This window comes from Ictalurus punctatus, chromosome 24 (assembly GCF_001660625.3).
Source record: "Ictalurus punctatus breed USDA103 chromosome 24, Coco_2.0, whole genome shotgun sequence".
Lineage (NCBI taxonomy): Eukaryota > Metazoa > Chordata > Actinopteri > Siluriformes > Ictaluridae > Ictalurus > Ictalurus punctatus.
The window spans coordinates 4,620,776-4,637,842 of record NC_030439.2 but is presented as its reverse complement, the minus strand read 5'-3'; the positions used below and the strand labels follow the sequence as shown (position 1 = coordinate 4,637,842).

General features: G+C 37.7%; 1 protein-coding gene across 1 annotated transcript; it reads left to right on the top strand.

The window, feature by feature from the left end:
• Positions 1-489: 489 nt before the first annotated feature.
• Positions 490-1,161, top strand: LOC128629078 (uncharacterized protein DDB_G0271670-like; the record flags this gene model as incomplete). The annotated part of the gene is made up of 1 exon (XM_053675348.1): positions 490-1,161. A coding segment is annotated over one exon (672 nt), but the record flags the coding sequence as incomplete, so codon positions are not given.
• Between the last annotated feature and the right edge of the window lie 15,906 nt (positions 1,162-17,067).

The window sequence follows — 17,067 nt, the reverse complement described above, 5'->3', positions numbered from 1 at the left end:
AGTAATAGTAGTAGTAGTAGTAGTAGTAATAGCAGTAGTAGTAATAATAGCAGTAGTAATAATAATAGTAGTAGTAGTAGTAGTAGTAATAATAGCAGTAGTCATAATAATAGTAATAGCAGTAGTAGTAGTAGTAATAGCAGTAGTAATAATAATAGTAGTAGTAGTAGTAGTAGTAGTAATAATAGCAGTAGTAATAATAATAGTAGTAGTAGTAGTAGTAATAGCAGTAGTAATAATAATAGTAGTAGTAGTAGTAGTAATAATAGTAGTAGTAGTAGTAGTAGTAATAATAGCAGTAGTAATAATAATAGTAGTAGTAGTAGTAGTAATAGCAGTAGTAGTAATAGTAGTAGTAGTAGTAGTAGTAATAGTAGTAGTAGTAGTAGTAATAATAGCAGTAGTAATAATAGTAGTAGTAGTAGTAGTAGTAATAATAGTAGTAGTAGTAGTAGTAGTAGTAATAATAGCAGTAGTAATAATAATAGTAGTAGTAGTAGTAGTAGTAGTAATAGCAGTAGTAATAATAGTAGTAGTAGTAATAGCAGTAGTAGTAGTAGTAATAGCAGTAGTAGTAATAGTAGTAGTAGTAGTAGTAGTAGTAGTAATAGTAGTAGTAGTAGTAGTAATAATAGCGGTAGTAATAGTAGTAGTAATAATAGTAGTAGTAGTAGTAATAATAGTAGTAGTAGTAGTAGTAGTAGTAATAGCAGTAGTAATAGTAGTAGTAGTAGTAGTAGTAGTAGTAGTAGTAGTAGTAATAATAGTAGTAGTAGTCGTAGTAGTAGTAATAGCAGTAGTAGTAGTAGTAGTAATAGTAGTAGTAGTAATAGTAATAATAATAGTAGTAGTAGTAATAGTAGTAGTAGTAGTAGTAGTAGTAGTAGTAGTAGTAATAATAGTAGTAGTAGTAGTAGTAGTAATAGCAGTAGTAATAATAATAGTAGTAGCAGTAGTAGTAGTAGTAGTAGTAATAATAGTAGTAGTAGTAGTAGTAGTAGTAATAGTAGTAGTAATAGTAGTAGTAGTGGTAGCAGTAGTAATAGCAGTAGTAGCAGTAGTAGTAGTAGTAATAATAGTAGTAGTAGTCGTAGTAGTAGTAGTAGTAGTAGTAGTAGTAGTAATAATAGTAGTAGTAGTAGTAGTAGTAGTAATAATAGTAGTAGTAGTAGTAGTAGTAGTAATAGTAGTAGTAGTGGTAGAAGTAGTAATAGTAGTAGTAGTAGTAGTAGTAGTAATAATAGTAGTAGTAGTAGTAGTAGTAGTAATAGTAGTAGTAATAGTAGTAGTAGTGGTAGCAGTAGTAGTAGTAGTAGTAGTAGTAGTAGTAATAATAGTAGTAGTAGTCGTAGTAGTAGTAGTAGTAGTAGTAGTAGTAGTAATAATAATAGTAGTAGTAGTAGTAATAGTAGTAGTAGTAGTAGTAGTAATAATAATAGTAGTAGTAGTAGCCGTAGTAGTATTTCTGGAGCTTGCTGTCAACATAAGTTGAATATGTTTTGTAGCGTGCTCTTGCTATATGCCAATATCTATATCTTCTGCCTACAGATAGTTCTTTGACTTAATTTTAAGAAAAATATCTTATATAATGACAAACTTATATAAAAACACAAGTAAGAGCCATCATTAAGGCTCTTGTGCTCTTAATAAGAAACCAGGGACTAATAAAATATTACTGTGGACCATGCTGATCTAATGGTAAAACACTTTCTGAATACACACATCCCAGAGATGCTGCACAACAAACGGCAATAGTTATGAACACATTCAGGACTTCAGATCCAGCTGTGGAACAGTCGTGCTTCCCACAACATTTGCGTGCCGTGCTGTATACCAGCTCACACTGTGTTTCTATGTCTCCGGGTTTCAGTTGACATGTTGTTTTTGACAGTTTGCAAAATCTGCCATTAAAAGCTTGAATTACTCTGAAGTCTTCTTGACAATAAAAGAAATAAATAATTTATTTTAAAAAATCAATAATTCATTTCTTCTCATAAACTCTCTTCTCGGTTACAGGCAAACAACAAACTATTGAATGATATAAACATAAAACTTAAAAAGTACTTACACATGTTGTGAATAAAACTGTACAGCATAAAAAGAATAAGAAATGAGAAATCTTTTGCTCTTCAGTCATGACTATTTACCAAGACGGCTTTATATATTACTTCACTTTTCTAAGCTGTGATCTTTAACTGGAATATTAAAAAGACACTTTAATACTTAGAACTGGGGAAAGTTTTATTATTATACAAACCAAACAAACTATCAAACAAACAAAATACATGCCATGTGAATAAAATACTTCAGTATTGGTGTTCTCTTATGTTAACATTCAACGGGACAAATATAAATCTTAAAAAGTCTGAACAAACACTAATTTCACAGATAAACCGAGACAGGTAATAGTTTAGAAAGGTTCTTATGTGGTTAGGGGACAACTTTCTGACAGCACTGAAGTTCTACAGAGGTGGGTGCTTTAGTACTCTTGTGACAGATTAAATCAAAGGATACATAAATAGCCTTGCTGTTTATCCACACCCCGAAGCTCATAAGCAAAGGGAGCAATGTGACAGCACCGCAACAAGTGAGTGAAATTGAGAATGACAGTAAACTGGACTTTTGGTTTGAGCCTCAAATATTCACCAGTCATGTGTGCTCCTTCCACGCCTTCCCCCATTTCATCACGTCGCCCTCTGACTTCAGAAAGATGGGAACATTTTTCTCCCTGTGACGGAAAAGGCACAAAGAGCGGATTGTGCGGGTCATTAAGTTAACTAGTCTATTTTGCCTTGAATAGTCTCTGTTTTGAGTTAAGGTGAGGTAATGTTTATGTACCATTATACTGCACCACTTTCCCACTTTCCCCAACCAAAATGAGCACAATAGACATATTCACCCACTACTTCACAGAGTGAAAAAAGGACTGTGTAAAGCAAAAGAATAATAATAAAAAAAAAAAATAAAAAAAAAAACGCAGAACAGAAACAAATCCTATATTTCTGGGTTCTAATGGGGCTAATTATATTGCTGATATGGTAATGTGGAGCTGCTCCCCCCATCTGCTGCACGGGAACAAAGAGGCAGTTGTGCAACACTGGCTAAAATCAGATGTTAAAGATATTTCAGGACCTTGTTGAGTCTGGACAGCGGGGCTGGAGCACCTAGAGGGGAAATGACTTCCATGCCTAACCTATTCCAGCCAGTCTGAGTGATACTGAGGGGAGAGGAGGGAGGAGGGCAGACGGGGAGGAGGGGGGCTTATTTGGCAAGAGCTTTACCCCTTTTTTAAAAGCTGGGTAAAGTGTGAAATAAAAGTTTCAAGACAACAACTTGTGAGCTTTTTCCAAACATCACAAAATTCTCAGGTTTGGTTCACGGGATGTGATTTTAAATTTCACCTCCCCTAGCATGAGGAAGTGAAAGAGACCCTCAGACAAAAGCACTGAATGCATCATGCAACCAAAGACAAACAGTATGTACCGAGTTCCCGTTTTTCTTTTCTTTTCTTTTTTCCCCGAGATGATTTGCACTTGGCACAATGTCATCCCAAATCCAGGGAATGCCAGATGGATTTTCCACAGTGCTCCCTTGATGGGGTGTGTGCTAAACGCTGCTTGCCAGAGACAAATCAACTATGAGTTGCTGTACCACAAAGGGCACTACTGTTTCATAAAAGAGCACAGCTCTGTAAACCGAGCCCTGGAGACACGCTTAGGCGAGCTCGTGTTTAAACTGTACATTTACATACTGTAGACTTTTGCTAGATGTTTACCACAAAAATAGTCACCCTGAAAGGAACAAGAATGACAGGTATTATATATCTGAGAGCCAGCTAAGGTTTGAATCTGGCTTAGTCAGTAGATCCTGAATTTCCTAGAGAGAATTTTCTAGAATGAAAAACAAACATCTCATGAAAAAGTCTCGGTTTTCATGTAACCATCCCCATACGTTACATATCCTTCTGAAATCCATTCGTTTAAAAAAAAAACTTTTTATTAGAGGTGTATGAAGATATAGTGAGCAATTATTTGCACTGTAAATCCAGATAAGTTCATTTAACTCAAAAAAACTTGAGGAAACTAATTACCTCAAAATTTTTTAAGTTGATAAATCAATTTCTTTAAGCCAAGTACACTTAAATATAACAAGTCTGAGTTCAATTTTCGATATGTTTAAGTGTACTTGGCTTAAAGAAATTGATTCATCAACTTAAAAAATTTGAGGTAATTAGTTTCCTCAAATTTTTTGAGTTAAATGAACTTATCCGCTTTTACAGTGTGGTTGTTTATGTGTGTGTCTTTGCATTTGTAACGAAATATACATATTTGCTTGATCTCACCTAGTTCCTGAGTTGACCATGAAAGATTTTTCACAATAAAATCACACACGATGATTAATCATCCGTGTTAAGAGTGGAAAAGAAATTCCCAATTTTAAACACTACTTAATGACTTAATCATTTTTAAAGTATAAAAGGTGGACAGTGCAGTGTTTCAAGAATCGGTCAAATGTATTTTAGCAATTGTAGAAGATTCCCCTTTATTTCAGCCACGAAACAGGTATTTACATAGTGTAGGAAAAGAGAGCATTGCACTTACTGTGTTTTCATACAAATTGGAGGACATTAGGAGATCATTAATGTTATTACAGGTTGTAATTCACTGGATAATTAAATGGAGAATGGGTGAATAAAAAAAAAAAACAGTTATTCACTTCCTTTTCAGAGATAAAAAAAAAAAGGTAAATGCAATCCAGTAGGAACAAATACTCAATTGGACCTTTTTTTTTTTTTTTTATTTAGCACAAACTTAAAAGATATTGAGTTGTTGAGATACCTTAGATAATGTGTGTTGTTTAGCCATTTCATTTGCTCTGTGATGTTAAGAGAAAGGTAGATAATTAAATGGGGGATGTTTTGGCCGCAGTGTTGAGCCACACATGACAGAAATGTAGAAACCTACACTAATGCAACAGGTGTCATTTTTATTTGGAACATCATACTAAATGTACAGTTAAGGGGAAAAAGTTGGCATACCCATGAAACCAGGTCAGATTTTCCTTCATTATGACAAACCAAAAATATAATATAGTTAAAGTGATATTTCTGAATGAGATATAAAGGTGGACTTTTACTCCACGTGTTCCACTTTATGGATTTTTCAGGTCTCCTGCTGTTTGTTTTGGATTTTCACAAATCTCCCAGTCTGTCCCCCCCCCCAGTTAATTTTTATTCCATTCTTTGGTTGCATTTTTGGGTATATATGTTTTTTCCACTTCTGAATTGTGGTTTTTATTGCACTGTAAAAGCGGATAAGTTCATTTAACTCCAAAAATTTGAGGAAACTAATTACCTCAAAATTTTGAATTCGATAAATCAATTTCTTTAAGCCAAATACACTTAAATGTAACAGAAATTGAACTCAAACTTGTTATATTTAAGTGTACTTGGCTTAAAGAAACTGATTTATCAACCTAAAAATTTTGAGGTAATTAGTTTCCTCAAGTTTTCCGAGTTTATCCGGTTTTACAGTGTGTTGCTATCCCTAAATAATCTTGAAATCTTTTTATACCCTACTTTTCAACATTTTCAGATGTACAGTCTGTTCAACTTTTTACATGTTAAATGAGACTTAAATAAGAAATAGGTCATGACAGACGGTGAGGAAAACACATCTTTGCCATCACCGTGAAGCTGACTTGACTCATGTTTGTTAGTGTTCAGTGAATTATAAATGACAAGCACAGAAATATTAAACTTCACTGAAGAAAAATTCTGCTTCCAAAAAAGTTTCTTTGGGGCTCTCGGGTGATGCAACTAAACACATTTGCCCTATCATTGGGAGATTGTGAGACTGAATCCCGACGATGCCATAGCCATCTATGGTTGGAAGCCAAGGGAGCCAAAATTGGCCATGCTCTCTTAATTGGAGAGATGGCATACACTTCCTCCCCTGTCAATCACAGTGTCACTAGCCAGTTGCACGCATCTGTGAGCTCATGTATGTAGGGAAGGGTAGACTGTGCTTTCCTCTGAGTGTGTTACACTGCCCTGAACAGCTGTTCCTAAAGATGCAGTTGGTGGCACATAGGAACATGGTGGCTTAGTGGTTAGCACGTTCACCTCACAGGTCCGGGGTTTGATTCCCGCCGGGAAACACCTGTGTGTGTGGAGTTTGCATGTTCTCCCTGTGCTGCGGGGGTTTCCTCCGGGTACTCCGGTTTCCTCCCCCAGTCCAAAGACATGCACGGTAGGCTGATTGGCGTGTCCAAAGTGTCCGTAGTGTATGAATGGGTGTGTGTGTGTGTATGTGATTGTGCGATGGATTGGCACCCTGTCCAGGGTGTACCCCGCCTTATGCCCAATGCTCCCTGGGATAGGCTCCAGGTTCCCCGTGACCCTGAAGAAGGAGTAGGCAGTAGAAGATGGATGGATGGATGCTTACACACACTTGATGCATCCCAATTTTATGGTGTGTACAAACTGCACAAAACAATTTAGAACCTACACATGTTGTTATGTAAGAATCCTGCTTTGCAGGTAAACTATAAAATTGTTTCTGTACGGAAACCAGCTGCATAGTCTTGTGAAGTCTTGAAACCTCCTATAGTTCACCTGAAACCCACAATCCAAGCTCAATGTGTTCAGACTCTTAATCTAAATACGCTCTAAGACACCACTCAACACTAAACTTCTATATCGTTTAGTGTCCTGCATAGACCTAATCTATATGCTTGCGTGTCTCGAACCTGCTCTGCTTTTAGTTTGGATATGATGCTTTCATGTGGCACATTGTCTGGTGCTCTTTGGAAAGCGAAATGCATTACACCATATGCTCTGCTGTAACTCATTAAGCCCAATGTCTGCTTCAAAGGCTTGTGACAGATTGATCCCCTGAGTTAAGCCTGGTCTAAAATGCATTGGAGGCAAGACTTTGAAATAAATAAATAGGGTTTGAAATAGCTGAACATTAAGAGATAATGCTTTTACCCTTACCAGCAGTGAATGCTGCACAGTTACATAGGGACAAAACTAGCTTGGTGGTTGTATAAGAGATTCTTTGATACTGTTGTTTTCTCTGCTTTCTGACTGAAAGTTTACTTTTGTATGCCGGTGTGCTCTTACCTCTCACTCGCCTCCCGTCCACTGAATGCAGATGACAGGTTTTACTGTGTGTGATAGAATGCCACCAAGAAAATTGATAGTGAAAAGTTCTAGTTGAGTTATCAGTGTCATATAGCAGTGAATGTGCATAATTTATGTGCAGCTATGGTGGTGGGAGATTTCACGCATGGCCGTGCATTTTTGGTGAACATTCTTTCAGAGTTGTTTAAGAAGGCCAGAGAGGAAGAATAGCAAGCAGTCATCAGGGAAAATACAATGGCAGCATTGCAAAAATGGTGTTGGTGGTGTTTGGTCGGTGTAGAGTGACTGCTTGCTCTTATGTGGTTGTCAGTGAGTATCCATCCATCTATCCATCCATCCATCCATCCATCCATTTTCCATACTGCTTACCTACCCAGGGTTGGAGGAGAGCCTGGAGCCTTTTCTCAGGGCACTCTTGGGCAGAAGGCGGGGTACACCCTGGTTGGGGTGCCAACCCATTGTAGGGCTTAATTGCACACATATTCACAATATTCACACACCCATTCACACACTACAGACAATCTGGAAATGCCAATCAGTCTACAACGCATGTTGGAGGAAACCAGAGTACTCGGAGGAAACTCCTGAAGAACAAGAAAAACATGCAAATGCCACGCACACAGGGAGGAGGTGGGATCTGGACCCCCAACCCCAGAGGTGCGAGACAAACATGCCAACTTTAGTTCATACATATAGGTCATAAATGTACATGCTTTATGTGAATACAGTGCTATGAAAAAGTATTTGCCTTTCATGCCTGATTCCGATCATTTGTGGCGTATTTGTCACTCTTTTGTCACACAGTTGTTTCAGCTGTTCAAACTAAATTTAATATAAAGCAAAGCCAACCTAAGTAAACCCAAAATACAGTTTTTAAATGATCATTTCATTTATTGAAGGAAAAAAAAGTTATCAAACACCAACCATCCCTATGTGAAAAAGAAATTGCAGTCTTACTTACTCAATCAACCAATTAACCAAATTTAATTGGGTTCAACTAGACTAGACGCACCCTGGTTTGATCACTGCCAGCTTGTTTCATATAAATATAATTATAATAGAACCTTTCCAGGCACGTGAAGTGGGCCTCAACAAGCAGTCCACTATGGCTCAATCAAAAGAAATTTTAGAAGAGATGAGAAAGAAAGTTATTAAAATATATCAGTCTGGAAAGGGTAACAAAGCCAGTTCTAAGGCTCTGGGACTCCAGCGAGCCACAGTGAGAGATGTTATCTGCCAATGGAAAAAACTTGGAACCGTGGCTGGCTGACTAAAGTTCCTCCAAGCATACATCAACGACTCATCCAGGAAGTCACAAAAGACCCAGACAAGCATCTAAGAAACTGCAGGGCTCACTCACCTCGGATAAGGTCAGTGTTTACGATTCCACCATTAGAAAGAAGAGTTGCAAGGCAAAACCACTGCTAACCAAAAGGAACTTAAAGACTCATCTTACATTCTCCAAAAAAAACAAAACAAACAACACCTTGATGACTTCCAAGCCAAGTGATGGTGTGGGGATGCTTCGCTACTTCAGGTGCCTGGGTGACTTGCTATAATTGATGGACCATTAATTCTACTCTCTACCATGCAGCAATCCGGAGCACAAGAGTGAGTCCACCTCTGAATGGCTCAAAATAAGCAAAATTAAGGGTTTGGAGTGGCCTAGTCAATGTCCTGACCTGAACCCCATTGAGATGCTGTGGCAGGACCTTTAATAGGCAGCTCATGCTCAAGAGCCCTCCAGTGTGGTGAAATTAAAGCAGTCCTGCAAAGACGAGTGGGCCAAAATTCCTCCACAGAGATGTGAAAGGCATACAGTTATCGGAAGCATTTGGTTGCAGTTGTTGCTGTTAAAGGTTTAGGTTTAGTGTAACAAATACGCTAAAGGTTAAACAATTTAGTGTAACAAATATGCAAAAATAGCAGAAATCAGAAGGGAGCAAATGCAAATGTATGCTGCTTACGTGTGTGTGTGTGTGTGTGTGTGTGCGTGTGCGTGTGTGTGCATAAGTACAGGTGAGACATGGTTCATATACTTGTCCATCCGCGCTCCTTTAAATCTTTGTTACTCTACTGCTTTTACAAGCTACAGTGAGAGCCACGTGACTGTATTGTAAAGCTGTCACAATCGACTGCGCTAGAAAAAAAAGATTTAGTTGCTCACGACTTTGTAAAAAAAAAAAAAAAAAAAAAGGCCGGGTAGCCATCTGTTTCTGTGTCATTATCACTACAATGAGTATAATTATTCCACTTCATAACTGCAACTGTCCTTGTCATAATATTATAGATCAGAGGAACTGAGTTATAAAGTTAGCAGGTTAAGTGCCTCTTTCATGTTGTAATTGTAGCGCGATATAATGTGATGCAATTTGCTAATGGGAAACCACTTTTTCAAAAATGATTCATCTACAGTATGCACATGCTAAATTTGGGTTGTGTGCGTTCTGATCATTCCATTAACTCAGAATTGTTTCCTTTAAAAGTAGAGAACGACCAAATAAATATCTGCCATCAACAGGCAGCTTCATAAACAGTTCTAAAAACTTTATTCCATTTATGCTCTATCTTCTTACATGTCGTATTTACTTAATAATCTCTAAAGATTTCGCGATCTACAGTTTTTGAATACGTGACTGGCACTAAGATTCCGAAATGAGTTTTTGTAATTAAATCATATCCGCACGTGAAAAAAAGGCCGATTATTTCTAAAATGCATCAAACTGACAGAACACGGAAAAAGAAATACATAAAACATTTCACAAATTACAGGGCAAGTAGGTTCTTCCTCTTAAAAATACATTTTACCACAAAAAGTAGAGAATGAGTAAGCAAATAAAAGAAAGGGGGGGGGGGGGGGGGGGGGGGGTCTAAAGCTGGCTTCATTCAATACCACTCAATTCATCCCTGAAATGAAACACTTTTCTGCCTTTACATGTAAATATGGGCTTTCATGGGGCCTCTGTCTGGATGTTCACTGAGAGTTGGACGGCATGTGGCTTTTATTTTGGCTGTACAGTAACATGCCATCTTTATTATGGCTTGTAATTGTGTGATTAATACTCCAGTGGAACATCACACACTCTGGCTAAGGGATTGAGGCACGACTATCAACATTCACAACTCACTTTGATGTTTCGATCAGCAAATTGGATCCAAATGCACTAATGATGTGATTTTGAAACGATTCCTTATCTTTTATATGTGGTTAATGTCTCAAAACAATAGGAATCATGATTTTTTCCCGATCTCATCTGTCGCAATCTGTGCAGTTGGGAAATGCATCTGTGACCCATTGGCAGAACAAGAGATAGAATAATAGAATTCTGATTTATGGTAAGAAATGCTAAAAGGGTCAGTTTTGTAATCATTTAATAAAAGGTAATGAGTGGCTGGATATGCTGTCAGCAACTTCAGTAGACATTTGGTAGTTCCAAGAGATGAAATTTTTCTACTGATACTACATATTTCTAGCGGTTAAATGGCTGTGTGTACGTTATTTATTCCAGCTCTGTATGTGAAACGAACAATAATAAACAATAGTTTGCAGGAATTACATTATAGATTTGGCCAGTCGTGTTCATATCTCCTTTGTCTCCATAGAGTATGAAGGAAGAGTTTTTGCTTGTTACATGTGTAACCTTATCTTGTATAGAGGTAGCGAGAAGAGTCCTTTTTTTTAGAAGTGAACACATCAAGCCCTGCTTTTTTTTGTTAGACACCTACACAGAAGAATGAGATAGAAGGTATTTTTTTCACAAGAGAGAAAAATGCTATACTCATTATCCCATGGCAACCCAAGCAGATGAGGCAGGCTCTTCTTGAGGATCCTTTCATACTTCTCTTCCCATCTGTCACTGCCTGCTTCATAATAACTAGCCATAACCAACACTGACAATATGTATAATTATGGCATCCGATGCACTAAAGAACTCACAAAACCATTTGGTGCTTGTGAGCTTTGACATTGTAAAAAAGTAATTAGAGCCTTTGTATGAGAACACGATACTTTCAAAGTATACTTCTAGGAAACTTGTGATTAAGATGTTTGCAGTTACTTCTGAAATAACTGGTAACCGAACACATGATATGGAGGATTCTATCTTACAGGACAAAGACACCAAATAATTTCATGGTGCACAGCACTTAGTTAAGTGATCACACTGAAATTACACTCCTTTGTGCGAATGCAAATAAGTGTGTGAATAAGTGTGGGTGGGGGGACGCATACAAACCTACTGTCACTATTCAGAGTGACTGGACTGGTAAGTGAAATGACTCAAGGTTAGTCAACTGGAGAAGATGATAATTGCTGTATTACGGTCACAACACTGGACGATTTCCCGTTCTTAATATTTGACAGCACTGATACCCTGTACTATAATTTTTGGTGGTTTGGTATTTGAAATTATATACAATTTTATAACATTGTGCTGAATGTTGAGACAAACAGTAAACAGGAAGTAGCCGGTGTTTAATAAACAGCAGGTAGGCTATAGGATCAGTTTCACATTGGATCAAAGCATGGTTGCTCATGCTGGCTGTGTTGAATGGCAGTGTCTGCATTGAGAGTGTGAGACATTAAATTAAAAGAATACAACAAACTTCACTAGCTACACTATATGGCCAAAGTTTTGTATACACCTGATCATCATACAGATATGTGCTTTCCGAACATTCCAGATTTTGTCCCCATTTGCTCTTATAACGACCTCCACTCTTCCGGGAAGGATTTCTACGACATTTTGGAGTGTAGCTATGGGGATATGTGCTCATTAAGCCACAATGGAATTTGTGAGATCAGAAAGTGATGTTAGGGGAGGAAGTCTGGGGTGCAGTCAGAGTTTCAGCTCATCCCAAAGGTGTTCAATGGGGTTGAGGTCAGGGCTCTGTGCAGGACACTCGACTTCTTCCACTTAAACCTTCTCACCATGTCTTCATGGAGCTCGCTTTGTGCACAGGGGCATCATCATGCTGGAACAAGTTTGGGCCTCTTGGTTCCAGTGAAAGGAAATTGTAATGCTACATCATACAAAGACGTTCTATAGAAAAAAAGATTGGGGAAGAACAACATATGGGTGTGGTGGTCAGGTGTCCACAAACCATAGAGTGCATGTTTGCAGGTGTTAATTCGAACAGAAATTAATTAATTAGTTAATTAAATTTATGAGTGAATTCAGTAAGTGATTTATCCTGATCCAAAGTGTCCGTAGTGTATGAATGGGTGTGTGAGTGTGTGTGATTGTGCCCTACGATGGACCGGCACCCTGTCCAGGGTGTACCCCGCCTTGTGCCTGATGCTCCCTGGGATAGGCTCCAGGTTTCCCCGTGACCCTGAAAAGGGTAAAGCGGTATAGAAGATGGATGGATGGATGGATTTATCCTGATCAGGTAGATCTTCTGGGAACACTGGATGCAAGGCAGGAACACCTGGTTACTGAGTCTGTTGTAAAATGGGATTTGCGCTTTAGAGAGTTTCTTAAGCCTAGTGCACTCTACATGATTTAACCTCAATTTTACAATCACTGGTTAATTTGGAGGCTTGGCGACCACACCTGAATACTTGCTGCACAACCGCTTGTGTAGTGACAAGAATCTGAGAGGAAATCAAATTCATCTGCTCTCATGCGCAGCTAATCTCTGAATCCATTTGATCATCTGGCCATCTGTGTGGAAGATCGAAGGCAAAATGTAAGCACAATAATAATGCTTCTATAAGAAATGATTCGGCAGGTCATACCTAAACAGTTGTTAAGAACAGTAAAAATAAAAACAAAAACAATATTATTCCTGGCAACACACAGTTTAACATTTGCACTATACCTTCAGTTCTCTTTGCAGAACAGTCAATCCTCACTGCCTGTATGTCCCAAACAATATTTCACTTTTATTTCTAAATTTCTTGTTTCTGCACAAAATAGTCAGAAAGTCATGACCTCATCTGCAAGAGATTATGTAGTATCCAACAAACAGCCAATCGAAAACGTTTAAATTCGATTAAAAGCTATTCGTAAACATGTATTGCGCACTCTCCTATAGCGGTTGCTTGCTAGCTGTGGTCCACTGACTGACTTGTGTATAATATGTGCATGTATAATGCATGGTTCACTATTGGCTGCCTTCTGTTTTTTTTTTTTTTTAGTATAGAGAACCCAACAAGCGATGGTTTGTCTATGAGAGAAGTTTCCAAGTAAAACCTCAATAAAAAGCTAAGAATCCTTGACAAACTTTTTTTTTTTCAGAGTGTACCTAGACAGTATTATCAGCAGAGGGGAAGGAACAGAATATGACATTCAAAGCCATGATAGAAAAAGCCAGTGCAATGTACTTACACTCTTTCCCAAGCAATATTAGTGAAGGCCAAATTCTGCAACATCAGTGTAAAAACAGTTCTCCTTTCAGAGACCTGAAGTCATTTTGTGTCTGTCGTGTCATGTGGGATAACAGGATCACGAAGGAGGAGTTGTGGAGAAGATCAGGCCAAGAGCAGGCAGATATTCACATGAAACAAAATGTAGTGAGCTTGGTTGGGTCATATCACGCCACTTTCAAGTATAATCTAGCAAGCACTGAAATCGAACCCTCAAGAGACTAACAGAAGCAGTGCTAACCATGTACATGGAGATGTTTATAGAAAAGAGTTAGGATACTCCTTGGGACAAGTGAAATTTTTTAGCTTGGGACATAGCGAAGTGATGAAATGGAAACCCTCAGTGATATGGCTCTACATACAAGATCATGTAAGATGCTTAAAACAGTGCTACAGGGAGACAGGAAGGACAGCTGATCGTCCTTGCAGTGGAAAATTACATCTAACCATATGCCCCGCCCCCTGACACATCTGGTGCAGTCCATGAGGATGAGGTGCACTGTAGTGCTTAAAGCAGCTGGTGGACACCAGATACTGACTGTTACTTTTAATATTGACCCCCCCCCCTTTGTTCAGGGATTCATTATTCCATTTCTGTTCGTCAAATGTCTGTGAAATGTGTCCAGTTTATGTCTCAGTTGTTGAATGTTTTTATGTTAGTACAAATATCTACACATGTTAAGAAATTTGCTGGAAATAAAAGCAGTTGACTGTGAGAGGATGTTTCTTTTTTTGCGGAGTACACTTCCACTGATTTATAACGTTTTTCTGGAAAGTGATGGACATGACATTTTTAAAAGCCTGCATGATTTGTGTCAATTTACTATACTTAAATTTGGTAGGTCATATTATGACTTTTTAGGACTTGAAACCTAAAGTTAAAGACTTGTAAATTGACTTGGACTTGTCAGTCTTGACGTGAATGCAAAACAACTTGTTCCTACCTCTGGATATCACTTCATCATCATCATCATCTTCTTCTTCTTCTTCTTGTATATTGCCTTTGTGGAGCTACTGTATGTCTGCAATAGGACAGATTCACTCAGAAAATTGCACTGCAGAAAGCAGCCATCATTATCAGCAATGCAAATCAATCTGAGAGTTAAGTGTTTCTGTCTCATAGCACAAGGTTAAATAAAGGAAACCCCCTTTTTTCCCCTTCAATTCTTTCCTCCTCTGTTGAAACAGAGAAAAGTTACAGCACTCTACATGCAGCAGACATAGTCCATCTTCCTCTCCCTGAGGCTTCCGCTTTGTTCAGCCCAGTTCCAGGGGGTACATACAGTATGTGGGGGGTGGGGGGATGGAGGGTTGTTTCCAGGGAGCATACAGTATTTGCCAGCCCTATCACGTTTCCAAGAAACCTCAAAGAACTTCGAAAACATGTTTTCTCCGTCTCTTTCTCGCGCTTTCCTTCTCCCCTTTTTTTCTCCGTAATGAGGCAAATGTTCTCACTGTATAATGTGTCTTCAACATCCATGATCTTGACAGCGATTCTAGGCTGAAAAACTCAATTGCACTGCAGTTAAATCATTTTTTTCTTTAGATCTGTTTACTTAAAATAGCTTTGTGGATGTTTAGTAGATTGGTGCCACATTTATACATAATTATCAGTGTTGGTTATATCAAGCAGTTATTCTTTTTGTCCAGGAAAAGAGTCTTTTCCAGGAATCTTGCTTTATATTATTCATTCTTATGAAGAGAGGATGTAAAATCAAATTTTTATGATCTACACCAGCTATGGGGGAGATATAAAAGATGATTGTCTGAGTTGTGCTTAGACGATGCACCTTGACTTTTCATCCCTTTCTGTCACTTACTCTCATCATTCCTTTCAAGCTATTCTTAATGATCCTTGATTGACACTACAGGTCAAAGTTCAAAAACACTGGACATATATTTGACATATATACGTATATATTTTACATAACATTAAATTGTTTCCCCAGACAAGTAAGTTCCATTTAGAACTGGGGAGAAGCAATCAATAAGCGCTCACCTATTTAGGAGAAAAACCTCGTGCGTGGCTCCCTCATGTGCAAATGCCGTTTTTATGATTCATATTTTCACTTGTGAAGTGGAAACTCCATTGAGATTAATTAAAGTCACACGCACCCTTTTACTATTCATTCTGAACTTTAAACTAAAATGATAATTTACAATGTTATAACTGTGCGGCCTGCAGTTGATGATCCATGTGTTTGTATAGGCCTGATATTCGTCAACATGGGGAACCAGAATAAACAGAAATATACCGTTTGTTCACTGTCTCAGTGTTTCATGTCAGATTTTTAAGTTAATTTTGTTGTAACAGCTGGCCCAACTTTGACTGCCCCCTTTTACTGTGTCCCGTGTGAGTTAAGGCTCAGTAATGTCATCACTGGATGTGTGACACATTTCTTTTTCTATAGATTCTATTTCTCTACTGAAGTTTAAACAAAAATCAACATTTCAATATTCCATACAGCTTTCCAGGAGCAAATAATATGTTTAAAAGACAGTACATACTTTTCTGTAATAAATGATCAGCAATTTTGTTCAAGGGCCAGCTGATATAATTTGCCTGTCATCCTGTGTGCTGTTGTTGGTGTTCGATTGTGTCTGACCACTCTACAAGCCAATTCTAATATCTCTCATAACATCTTAGTGATGGCAATGTATTTTCTGAATCTTCGAGTCTGAATTTTAAGTCATTAAAATACCATTATGGCATTGAATTTGTGCTAAGACTAGGTCTTGGTAGGCCATACAGGTCAAAACTGATGTAACTGTTGTACTCCCGATTGAAATAGCAATATGCTGGCATCATACCAGCAAGTTATGTTTGCACAGGCACACAAGGGACTTTAGGCTTTCTTTAAAAAAAAAAAAAAAAAAAAAAAAAAAAAAGTATGTAGACCACGACCCATGGAAAAAAACAAACAACAAAAAAAAACAGCTGACAGTGAATGACACATGGCTGTAATTTAAATTCAGTAACTTATTCTTGAATCAAAGAACTGCTTAGCATCACGCTTTTAAGTGTGCATTACACATCAGTAACGGCTTCAGACAACAGCCTCAGAATTCTTTACCTTTTAACACCCAGTTTTATCACAAATGGCAAAGCTATTCCCTTTAGCAACCGCTTTCCTAGTGTGTATCCTTATCAAATGATTGATCCCCTTGTTCTGGTCTTTTACAATCCTTTGATACACTGCTTTATTTTTGGCATTTAAAAATCATCCAAACATCAGTGGATAGAGCATTTCTTTGTCTCGTTAAAAAGCAATTCAAAACAGAGGTTTGATGTTTAATTCTCTTATTAAAAAAGTATATATATATATATATATATATATATATATATATATATATATATATATATATATATATATATATATATATATGAAAATATGTATATGTGTCTCAATTCATTTGGGTGATTGACTTTACTAATAACTTATAGAAGTTCAGCATAACTGTGTAGATATAGGCATTCTGTGACTCTAGTTAGCTAGCTTCATGGAAATAGGCATGTCATTAACCCATCAGCTATGTGCTGAGGTATAGC